Source organism: Dermacentor albipictus, chromosome 8, assembly GCF_038994185.2.
Source record: "Dermacentor albipictus isolate Rhodes 1998 colony chromosome 8, USDA_Dalb.pri_finalv2, whole genome shotgun sequence".
Classification (NCBI taxonomy): Eukaryota; Metazoa; Arthropoda; class Arachnida; order Ixodida; family Ixodidae; genus Dermacentor; species Dermacentor albipictus.
Window position 1 is genome coordinate 62,283,202 of NC_091828.1, and position 12,564 is coordinate 62,295,765.

General features: G+C 44.0%; 1 protein-coding gene across 2 annotated transcripts in view; it reads right to left on the reverse strand.

Moving 5' to 3' along the window:
* LOC135921759 (uncharacterized) overlaps positions 1-12,564 on the reverse strand; it is a 64,309-nt gene that overhangs the window by 13,387 nt on the left and 38,358 nt on the right. For both annotated transcript variants that reach the window (XM_065456055.1, XM_065456057.1), the window contains exons 8-10: positions 9,020-9,163; positions 4,663-4,986; positions 1,968-2,102 (exon numbers count right to left, since the gene is read on the reverse strand). In XM_065456055.1, the coding sequence (XP_065312127.1) occupies positions 1,968-2,102; positions 4,663-4,986; positions 9,020-9,163 (603 nt within the window). The remainder of the gene's footprint in view (positions 1-1,967; positions 2,103-4,662; positions 4,987-9,019; positions 9,164-12,564) is intronic.

Consider the following 12,564-nt stretch of genomic DNA (forward strand, 5'->3'; position numbering starts at 1 on the left):
ACATTTCACTAACCTTTCATTTGCGGATGACATTGTGTTGTTGAGCAACATTGGGAACTAATTGCAACAATTGATTGAGAACCTTAAGGGGTAAAGTGTGTGAGTAGGCCTGAATATTAAATGCTGAAGATGAACGTGATGTTTATTAGAGCGGCAAAGGAATTAATTTCATGATCGCCTGTCAGCGTCCAGAGTCTGTGTAGGAGTACACTTATCTAAGTCAATTACTCAAACGAGACCCTGATTATGAGATGGAGTTTTAAAGGAAAAAATAAAATCGGTTGGAAGGCATACTACAGGCATTCTCAAATCCTGACTTGCGCTCCCCACTGTCTCTGAAAAGAAAAGTGTACAATCATAGGATTCTGCCGGTGCCAACAAAATGGGCGGAAATTTTCAATTTAACACATGAGCTAGGAAACAAGTTAAGGACCACGAAAAGAGCGATGGAATGAATAATGTTAGGCGTAACGTTAATAGACAGAAAATGAGTTGTGTTGATCAGAGAGCAAACATGGATAGCCAGTATTCTAGTTGACAGTATGAGAAAAGAGTGGAGCCGTACAGGTCATCTAATAAGTAGGACATATAATACGTAGGCGAGTGGAGCTACGGGATGGGGGCCAAGAGAAGGGAGGCGCAGTGGAGGACAGCAGACAATTAAATGGGTGATGAAACCAGAACATCTTCAGGCACAGGTTGGAATCAGCTAACATAATACAGGAGTAATTGGATACCGTTGAGGTAGCCCTTCGTCTTAAAGTAGTTATGAAAATATGTTGTTGCTGCTGAAGATGATGCTAGTCGTATTCTTGCATATGACGACGTATAGAGGCCACCGGCATCTCGGAAGCAGGCAAAGAAAAGGCCTCGTTTTTAAAGAGAGTATTTGAGAAATATGCGACTTTACGCTTCCCTTGTGAGTTCTACGCGCCGAGCCCGACTGCAAAATTTGGCTAGATATTCACAGCAGCGTATGCAATTCGCCAGCGGCCTTTTATCAGAAATACCAGGGGGGTTGGGGGTTGAGGACTCTTCTAAAATATAGGACGTGATAAAACGGCAAAGTGACGACGTTGAGATTCACCCTATTATCGACCAGTTAGAGAGCTGCTGCGCACTCGCACTGCGCCTTCTATTTCGGGAGTCGACGTCTTTGTGCTGACAAAATGACGTACTATACACGAATGACACTCATTAGAAGGAGCGAGCATGCCTCCTTGTAGTTGCGAAAAACTTGTGGGACTACAGTTCTTTCGCTTGCCATGGCGAGCCCACCCATTTCCTATTCCTTTTGACTACTCTCATCCGCGTGTATATATATAAATATATATATATATAAATATATATATATATATATATATATATATATATATATATATATATATATATATATATATATATATATATATATATATATATATATATATATATATATATATATATATATATATATACTTGCGAAACTAAGAATCTGTACTGGAAAATAGCGTTATGTGCATGCGCGTGCATACCTGTGAGCGTGTGCCTTTTGTATTCTCGCTTTGTGCACTCTCGCTGCAGACATTCAATATTAATCCTCAAACAACTCACTTGCCACATTGCATTAACCAATAACTAAACATTACACTGTTGTTCTGAAGGTTCTGAAAAAGCCAATCGGTCCTTTACTCAAGAAACTTGTAGGCATGGAAGTGGCAAAAGGTTGCTACCTAATCTCTACGATTAATGTGCTGGCTATGGTGTAGAGAATGTTGCCCTCTGTGGCATTTCAAGTTTCTGCACTATCTTTTGTACAAAAGAAGAACTGTGCCAAAATAGTATTAGCATGTAGGATTACAGTGATCGGCCATTATTCATTTCTCACTAATTGTTCTTACATCGATTAGCGGCAGGCACTCGTGACAAACGTTGCAAAGAATCATACATGCATAAGAGTAATGAAAAGTCGGTGCCTGAAAACTTACCACAAAAAGCGCTGCTCTCGTCATAGCTTCCCATGTCGGATGGACAATCCTGGTATGTGTCGCAAAGATCTGTGCTTTTGATCACTTTTTGTACTGTTACGCATTGGAAAGGCTTGTCGTCCAGGTACTCGTCTTCTGCAATGAAATTTCCACAGCAATTTTGTACAACCACTCGAGATTTCTCAGTGAGGTAATGAAGCACCTAAGAGACAGCTGCATGCAGAGAAAGCATATGCATGATAAAACTTAAAATGGCCAATATTTATATCTGTTATCAACGTGCTTTATATACGCATAAAAACAGCCAACATGCGGCAGAAGTTGCACATTTCACAAAGTGGAATCGGAAAAGTAATATGAATGGTTTTGATTATTTCGCATTTTTCTTCGAACATTTCCAAACGGTAATCACATATACAGTACTCTCTCCGGGAAGCAGCAGGCTTGCATCGCCCCCTTACTCATTACTGAAGACTGCTCTGCCGCTGCTACAAACTGATGAATTTCCGTGGTTTTTTTATTTATCTTCGTCACATTTTGAAAATGTTTGCTTAATCTCTCGCTTCAATCCAAACGGTAAGCATTCAAAATATGCATAATACGGGGATTAGAGGGATAACTGCTGCACATCCGAGACTGTTTAGGCGGCAGCATTCATTGCGATGATCATGCCATTCATCCGAGTCCCATAGATTGGGACGTTTCTTTTTAAACCAGCCTGCTTATACGGACCCTGTGCCAACGTTGTCGGACTTCGCTAAAGCTGTCATCATTAGCGATGGCTCGAGCGTCGTCGTCTTTTTCTACAGCTGGCTCTTTGGCGCCCGTCGGCGCTACTGCGTGATGATGATGATGATGATGATGATGATGATGATGATGATGAAGCCTCAGGTACCGCGTGAAGGCGCACTGCTCCCGCGTTCGTCCACCGTCGTCGTCTTTTTCCTCACTGGCTCCGTTGCCGCACGTCATTCCAGCGTAGCACTTCATTTCTCTTCTGTCGTCGTAATGGGGAGGCCGCCTTTACGTGGTTGTGAGCTATTGTTTAAGGGGGTATGATCCATTCATTGTATTACGTAACGGAGAGGTATAATTTTAAGCAATTCAGTTTTGAAGAATAGCAAGCTGCAGAGCCGGGCGGATGCTGCTAACCACGCCACCAAGCAAACTGGAGGCATCGAACGCAAGCGACAACGGCGGACTGCGGGCACGTCGTCACTAACGTCGTTCTCACCGTCGCAGCCGAACATGTGCGTAACTTCATCAAGAAATACAAGGACGTGACCAATAATTGAGAAAGACTTTAGTGAACCATCGTGATTTGCCCAGTGATAAACACCGGGGCCGCACGTTTCAGCTTCACTTGTTGACCATCTGTACGGCGTACTTGGGGCTTATAACTTTTGTCACCGGAGAGCTGTTCTAAGTCGAGCCTTCGCCGTCCGGCGTCCGGTGTCACGCAGGGGGAGAAGTTAATGGCACAAACTCCATATGGGGGTTGTGCCATAGGAGGGGGAGGAGGAGAGGGGTACAGGAGCAGGTGTTTCGTCGCCGCGGGCCCTTTCGCCCCATGGTTACCACTCGGCTCGAGTGGCAGCGCCAACGTCTTTTCCCTGTCGCCTTATTTCATCCTCCGTTGAGCCCCGGGGCCGTTCTTTCATCCTTCGCTCTGCCCGTCCGTTCGTTTATGAGCGATGCCGACGCTCAACGCAGGAATGGGTGCCTGAGCGCTGCGCTCTAAAATCATCATTTGTTTTGGCCTCGCACACGCACAGTAACCGGCTCATGCGCATCGGTGCATCACGGATGCGATCTTGAAGGCGACGCTAAAGACCAGCAGGGTTTTGCGGCGGCACCACTACCCGATGGAGCATCCCATGGGAAGAATCAGAGAGAAGCCACGCTGCTCTACGCCGCTCACACGTACCATCGCGCCGCAGGAACAATTTGGCACGCCACTCCAAGGTCCTCGTACGGCGCCAATACACGGAGCAGCGTGTCCAGATTGAAATTTGGAGTTTAAAAAATCTGTTGCTGAGGTATTGAACGAAAACTGCGAACAGGCAGTGTCATGAATGCGGGGTCAAGATATACGTGCTGTAAAAGAACACAAATATCTTATACAGACAGACTTTGGGTATATAGATATACAGACCACTTTGGGTATATAGATATAAAGACCACTTTGGGCGCAATGGGGAGCGGTCGCAACCTGCAAACGTTCATGTCGCGTGATCGCTTTTGTCGAGCAACGCCAGCGATAAGCTGCATGGTACGACGGTCTTCGCAACCTAACATGTCTACTCACTTAGAAAAGGTGGCGCTGCTAAAGAGACACACTAAATGAACGCGCAAGACTGCAGGAAATGCATGCTGCCGCATTGGCAGAATATTATCTCGGCATTATCAGGCAGTTACTTGCCGAATGAGTATTGACTGACACGCACGTAAGCTGACACGGCACTCTAACTGAACAAAATTAGTAAAGGCAAAGTAAGTCCTTGCAACGCGTTGTATTTGTTTCTGTGTTGCGACTATGTTTTTTAGTAATCGAAACAGTGAAACATTTATTTTCCGCCTATTCGGTGTTAAATATTGAGTTCGGTATCTTCTATTTCTGCGCCAGGTTAACTAATATGCGTTAGCAAGTAGCATTAGCTGAATTCTCTTATTGAAAATGTTGAAAACAACTCACCGTCGAATACAGCAGCGTGCCACATTGCTTTGGCTCTCTGGTACTTTCGCTCCCCCAAGGGTCGGCCATCCGACGTGTAGAATGGTCTCACGAAAAACCTGAATATCGTTTGCAGAGGCAGCTTCTCAAACTTGATGCTGGTTCTTTCTGGTGGCAGCAGGTGACGAATTTTTTCGTTGGCCGACCAGACAGTGACCACATAGCCAGCCAGTTCCAGAGGAACGCTGGAATCTCCGTACTGTTTCTGCCAGCTTAACGTAATCGATCTTCTAGTTAGATTCGAATACGTCAGGCCAATGTCCCTCTTTCTGATGTCATACGGAGCTGCATAATCAAGAAACAAAAACACAGAGAAAGTTTAAGTGAATGAAGTAAAAGTTTCTTATTTCACATCATTCGAATGCTCAAGACAAGGTCACACCGACATAAGTGCGAAGCAGTGTTCTTTCGTATTTACGCTTTAGAAGTTATTCGTCACGTTCGACGCTGACGTTCGAGCGTTGACGGACACCTCTAGTAGGCTTCATGTGTATGCTGACATGGTGAGGAAAGCACAATCAATTTTGAAGATTTCGAAGATATCCATATTTGCTGTTAAAGTGATTTCCAGATACAATTCACTAGCAAATTTTCTTTGCGAATGTCTACTTAACGGATCCTAAACGGCTGATCTACGCAAGTGCTACTTGTTGCCTAAATGTACTGCACAAGTGACCCGTCCGCGGAACGAGTTCCGTCTGCCAACGAAGCCTTCATATTAAATTCTGAAAGCGAAGCGTTGTTGGTATAATTTCCCGCGTCTGGCATGATTTCTTGGCTGCATTTCCGTGAATAGCAATTGTGGAGATTAGAGCGCAGCTTTCAAGCGGCCGTCCCTGCGGCGAGCGTCGGCGTAACCGAGCGAACGAGCACAACTGCGAAGGATGAAAGAGCGACGTGGAGGGCTGCGGGAATTAAAGGCGGCTATAGAGGAAATAGCGTGTGGAGAAAGCCGGAGGAGGAGGGTGCAGCGGAAACAGGAGGAGGATGGTATGGCGAAAGCGTGAGAAAAAAAAAATAAAGCGTGGTTGCCGTGCAAGACGTGTACTGCTATCATCGCTACGAGATGGCGCCAAAGAACCGCGCGTCGTCTGTTCACTTCGACTTTCTTCCGCCACTGCATTCCAGCGGCTAACAAATGCTAAACGTTACCCATCGACGCACGACGACGCCTGCATGTATCTGAAGTTTCTCGAATGTTATCGATAGTTGAATCCCTTGGATGTTGTCCAGGAAGTATTTTGTAATGTGATTGGACGCGCGACGCGAATTGTGTAGCACGTTCGGGAAGCGCAAGCAATTACACTGGAACCCTCGACGAGTAATGTAAAAAGCCGATGTGCTTGACCCGCAGGTTAGATTTTGGACGACCGCTGACATTGGTCGGCGCTATCGTCTTGCTTGAGTGTTACTTGTTTTGCTGCGCACATATACGGGTAATAAAGAGGCAAATTTGTAACTCACAGTTTCGGGGCTGTGTCGATCTTCAATGTCACTACAACGTGACAATACAATCATTATACAAAATAGTATCAGCCAATTCTTTCTGAATAATGAGAGGCGCAACCGGTGGAAGTGCTGACATCTGCCGCAGCTGCTAATCGAGCTGCTTGAGCAGAGGCTCCGAGCTGACTCTGAGAGAACCCTGTCGTTCAGACGGGTATGGTTTTTTTACATCAATACTATGTATCTCTTATCACTCACCCTGAGATTACCGGCCGATCCTGGGGATAAGGTTGCCGAAGCGCTCTCTGTATTGTCCCACAGTGAAAATATGAACACGTCAAAATAGCATCGTTGCATTCATACGGGGAAGGTCACGGCGATGACCTGCTCTTGACAAACAGCACAAGGCATTCCTTTTGCACCACAGCTGACTTTCCTTTTGCACCACAGCAGATTGCAGGTATGCCAAGGTGCTGAGCCAGTTCGTTTTAGAAAACAAAACAATGCGGCATGCATCACGAATGTAGAGCTTCTGTTCTACTGGAGCAGCAGCTATTCGGGTGTTGTCAGAATGGTATTTATAAGCAATACTGCAATGCTCCTATACTTTGTGTATTTCGCTTATAACGGCTCTGTTACTGTGTGAGTTCTTCATAAATATCTAAATATAAAGTTGTATAACTAAACATTGTCAATAATTACGCATTTATGCGGAAGTTTCTTTCCGTGATGCAATAGAAATATATGTTGAGGTGTTCAGAAATCTAAAGCATAATAAAAATAGACTAATCCCACTATTGTGCGCTGAAATGAGAATATGAGTTATGATGGAGATGTCATTTCAGCGCGCAATAATGGCTTTTGTTTAAAAGAAGTCCAATGAAAACGAAATATGTTCTTCAAGCGGTGATGCAATTTACAACATCTTTAGAATTTTGCAGCTATCAGAGGCATCTTGTGAAAACAATTTTCGCGGTGTACACAAGGTTATCACGCACTAAAGTATTATCACTTGCCTTATGCAAATACACCTAGAGATGCCAGCACTCCAAGAGAGTGTGTAAGACGTAACACACCGCAGCAATTTCCAAGTGCCAAAGGTTTGCGACAGCTCAATGATTAGTATGTACAGATATCAATAGCACGTTGCCGCATGGGCATCGGTTTGAGCTATGCTGATAGACAATGCTTCAAGCGCCGACGTGTTTTGGGGCGTAGGCGGCAGTTACACCAGGCGCGATCTCAGACACGTCACGAGAGGCTCAAGTGTGCATTGTGCAAGTTTTGCGGCTTCTCGTTCTTCAAACATCCGTACCCGCTGGCCCAAGCGCGTGATGATGGGCACGTTAGTTTGATGAAAACTTCGCGTCACTTTAAGACGACACGTGTTCCGCAGATAGAGCACACTAGTACCATAATGCGTCCCTTAGCCATCTGCCATCAAAACCTGTTCCAAATATTCAAAACGGCGCCTATGAATTAAGAAACAGCCCGGGAAGTAATATATATACAGGGTTTAGTGAAGCGAAAGTGACATCCATCCAAGCGTAGCTCAGTGCTACAAGGAAAACCCTCAAGCTGGAGCTTTCTTTCTTCAAATTCAACAGAATGCCTTTTCAGCTGTGAAGCTTTTCTTTAGAGGAATCCGTATTGGTTTTCTGTGCAGCGCTTAGCTAGGCTCGGGTGATGTCTCACTTTCCCTTTATTATTTACCTCACTCCAACTTGCGGGTTTCCACAGAGCTATTACGTCAAACTCTTGCCCTTGCTTCTCAGTTGTGGATAAATTCGACTTCGCCGGCCATCTGCTAGCCGATTAATTAGCTCATATGGTAAAGCGGCTGCCCCGGAAAGGCGGTAGTCCTGGGCTCTGTCCAGGACCAGGACAAATTTTTCTTGAAATGCGAAGCGTTTCTTTAGAAGAACCCATATGGGTTTCCTTCGTACTACATAGCTACGCTTAGGTGGACGTCTCACTTTCCCTTTATTAATTAGCTTGCTCCAAATTGCGGGTTTCCGCAGAACTATTACGTCAAACTCTTGCCTTTGCTTCTCAGTTGTTGAGAAATTCGACTTCGCCGGCCATCTGCTAGCCGCCTGATTAGCTCATATGGTAAAGCGGCTGCCCCGGAAAGGTGGTAGTCCCGTGTTCGGTGCCGGACCAGGACAAATTTTTCTTGAAGTGCGAAGCTTTTCTTTAGAGGAACCTGTATGGGTTTCTTTTCTACTACTTAGCTACGCTTGGGTGAATGTCTCACTTTCGCTTTGTTATTTACCTCTCTCCACCTTGCGGGTTTCTGCGGAACTAATACGTCATATCGGGGTTTCTTCAAAGTTCAGCAGCACGCAGGAGTCGACATAACATATGCAGGGAAGAGACGATGAATATTTTGAAAGACGTGTCTACACCTCTTACTTGCAAAAGGTTCGTGGGCTCCTTCATGCGTATATATATATATATATATATATATATATATATATATATATATATATATATATATATATATATATATATATATATATATATATATATCTATATATATATATATATATATATATATATATATATATATGTATAACTCTCTTGCATCGATATACAGCATTCAAGTACCTAGTTTAATATGTTGAGAGACATTGCAATAGCATTAAAGACCCAAAAAGTCAGCACATTCCATCTGTTATCTGTTGTGGATCTTTTATTTCACAACGATGTACATATTAACATACTCCGTCTCGCTTATTGTTGTGATCACACATGGTTTTGAAGATATTTCCGTCGAACATTAAAAAATAAATATTGCTCCTTTCATGTAAGCACAGTGCTTTTGCCTATTATAGTGCCCATGTTCACGGCATCGGAATGTCGAACTCACCACAAATCTTGCTGCTTTCGTCAGGGCTTGTGCTTTCGGAAGGTGGCTGGGGGCATTCCTTGTAGCCGTCGCACACATCTATGTGAGCGATGACTTTTGATGTTCCCGGACAGGTGAAGTCGCTGTCATCGATGCAAGAATCCTCTGCAATTGAGTTTTGAATCAGATTTTGCTGCTTTTAAGAATGGTATTAGTGAGGTGGCGGGTAGAAATAAACACAAAGTAACAACAAAGCACGACGGAAGAGTATGTGGCTGTTGATACCATGGCCGCCTACAATCGCCATCTCCAATGAACAAACTTTGTTTCGATGATGTCGGGAAGAGTGTGATTGAGCGCTACTTTGATGTAAGACCCTCAAGTCGGCGCAGATGGCACATAATTCAAAATGTGACCGTAGAATTATAAGAATTATTATAAATATGACCGTAGAAATATAAGACATGAAAGAGTCTATAAAAATGCTTGGTTGAAAATATGTGAAAAATCTATTTCGTACTTATGTCTTCGTTATCTCATTCAAGTTTGAGGTTCATTTACAATTTCTTCCACTACATATCAAAGACAATAACCATTCACTTGGTACCACGCAGTCTTGTTCAGTGCTATAAAAGGAAATAACTTTTCAATGTGCAACATTTAATTTAAGTTTATTGACAATACGTAAAACGTAGGCTTCAAGGTTTACCTAGCAAGAAAGATCTAGGGACTCACCTTTACAAACTCTACGGCCCGATACTTCAAAATCAAGAAAGGGGCTGCCAGATGGAATATCACAGTGTTGTATAAGGTTTGTAAACAGGGATAAGGTGCCTCAGAAAGGCTGGCCAGCGTTTCGGTAGGAGGACCTATCTTCGTCAAAGGCGGCCTCCTCGTCCTCGGCATGCTAGTTTTAAAGCGTTAGTTCACTGACGTACTACGAGGGTGTTGTTGGTGGCGGTTGGTTATAAAAGAAGAGACTTCAGAGGTAATGAGCGCTGTCGCCTGACGTCTGTGAGCGTCGTTCCCAAGACGAGGGGACAAGAGCGGGAGAGTAGGAAGGCGAGGAGATAAGAAAATAAATAAAAGGAGAGAAAAAGAGGGGGGAGGCGGCACCAAGAGGAAAAAAAGGAGGAGAAAGAACAAGAAAATAAAGAAAGGGCGCATGGGAGGGCGTTGGGGAAGCCAGAGGTTAAGGTGCATTGAAGGGTGCCGGTGGCACGTTTTTGTGGCATTAGAAGAGCCGGTCAGGTGGCCAGTGAGCGAGTAACACAAAAGCGCCTCCCTCCCCCTCCCCCCCCAAAAAACGAGTTGAACGAGCGACTTGAGTTGAATAGCAGCAATGCGTCGAGTAATTTTGAAGTAGTTCAGATGGCGACAAGTAGTCTGGGTTGAAATGTATGGGGTAAAGGAAGGCACTGGCATGGTCGTTCAAAGGACGTTAGTCCTAGTCTCTCAAACTTGGTGTCGTTACGGCGGAATACAGAAATGGCGATACGCTGTGTGGCTGAGGCACCGAAAAAGGTATACTGACGTCTGGGACTTCGAAATGTGTTGGTGAGGGTGTTTCAAAAACATTTAATGATAACAGACAAAAAAGAAAAGAGAGGGGAACCGAAACAGGAATAACCAATTGGAGGGTGATGTGCGTAGAAGCGGGCGGGGGCAGGTGCATATGGGAAAAGGGGGTCGTACAACTGATATAAACGTAAAACCATGAAAGAGTATATTAAATTGAATAGTAGGCAAGAAAAAAATTACAAAATGGAAGAATAGGTGAGGTTAATAATTAAGGTTAGCTGGCAGCGCAGTGCGGTTTGTGTCTTGGTTGATATGAGAATTTCCGGGTTAACCTACTGCTTTTAGAGATTCTTAGTTGCCTTGTGCCAAATTAATTCCCGTCGGGTGTAGCCAATTAAACTTGCGTATGAGTTATGATACCGTATATTTCGTTTCGTGAGGTGAAGGGAAATTTGTAGTATATAGAGCCTTGCTTTGTCAAATATATGACCATGTTCATTAAAGTGGCTGGTTAATGCTTTAGGTAAATTGGTGTTTTGTGTCCGGTTGGTGACCATTGAGTCTTGTACGAATTTGTTGTCCAGTCTCACCTGTGTATTGTTTGCTACAAGCGGCACATTCTAGACAGTAGGCTATGTTGCTTGATGTGCAGGTGAAAGCCGAAGTTACCTTGTGGGCGTAAATCGACGTTGTACTTTTTACTGTAGTAGTAGATTGAATATGTTTGCATGTCGAGCACCTGGGGTGGCCACAGGGACCGGTTCCCAACTTCGTCTTTTTCCTTCGTTTGGAGCGCACAAGAATATCTTTAAAATTAGTGTTATTAATTAGTGTTATTAAAAATTACTGTAGGCTACTCTGGGCGGGTCGTGGAAAATCTTATTACGTTTCTGGTTGAATGGGAGAATTGGGTGGTATTTACCAACGATGTTATGCACGTTTGGGAGTGCGTTCGAGAATTCAGTAGTAAGAAAAGGTGTTGGGCGTTATTGTGATCCTCGGACGGGGCTTGAGGACCTCGGCTCAATCAAGTTTGGTTGCAGCGGTGTAGGCTTTTTGAAGGTCACTGTTTGGGTGGGTCCTGTTTGATAGGGCTTCTTTAACTTGATCGAGTCTATCTATGTAGTCTTGGTTTTGAACGAAAATAGGACGTAGTCGTGTGGCTTGGGCTTTAAAGATGCCTTGTATGCAATGTCTGGGATGGTGGCTCGTATATTCTAGGTACTGTTGTTTGTGGAAAGGTTTCCTATGCAGCGTTGTCTTTAGCGCTCCATTGTCAATGTATATTGCTGTGTCCAGAAAGTTTATGCGCTCAGTTGAGGATTCTGATGTCAATTTTATTCTTGGATGAAAAGAATTTAGAAATGCTAAATATTTATCTAGGCTGTCTTGACCATGTCCCCATATTATGAATATGTCGTCTATGTATCGTAGGTATGTATGGGGCTTGTCAGTGGAGCATGATAGAAAATCTGTTTTTACAATCGCCGTAAATATGTTCGCGTAGGTTAGTGCAAAGGGCGTACCGATTCTTGTACCATGTATCTGTAGGTAGTAACTCTCCTTAAATTCTAAGTAGTTATGTGTTAGGACTAATTCAAGGCGAGACAAGTAGACTTCAGTAGACTGTTGTGCATTGTGTTTAGACAGCGTTCGTTTTTTTCGAAGATAAACCGTAGGGGATTGGAATGTTGGTGTCGCGGGCTGTGAAGTCTAGTGTGGCGAGAATTGTGTTGTGGGGTAGTGTGCCTTTAGTATTAATGTCCTCTATAATTCTCAGCAGATGGAGCGTATCTTGTACAAATGACGGAACTGCTTTTGGCAAGTCACCAAGGTAGTGGTTAAGGAATGGGGATATGCTCTCTGTCGGGGTGTTGTTTGATACTCTCAGGGGACCTGGGATAAGAGCGGTTTATAGTTCATTGGATGGAATATTATGAATTCTTGGAAGGAGGTAGAAGCGCCCGGCAGTTTGGTTGCTTGCTTTAAGAAATTTGTATTCTGACAGTGTTATCAATATATCAGCCAAAAGTGATTTCAGCCTG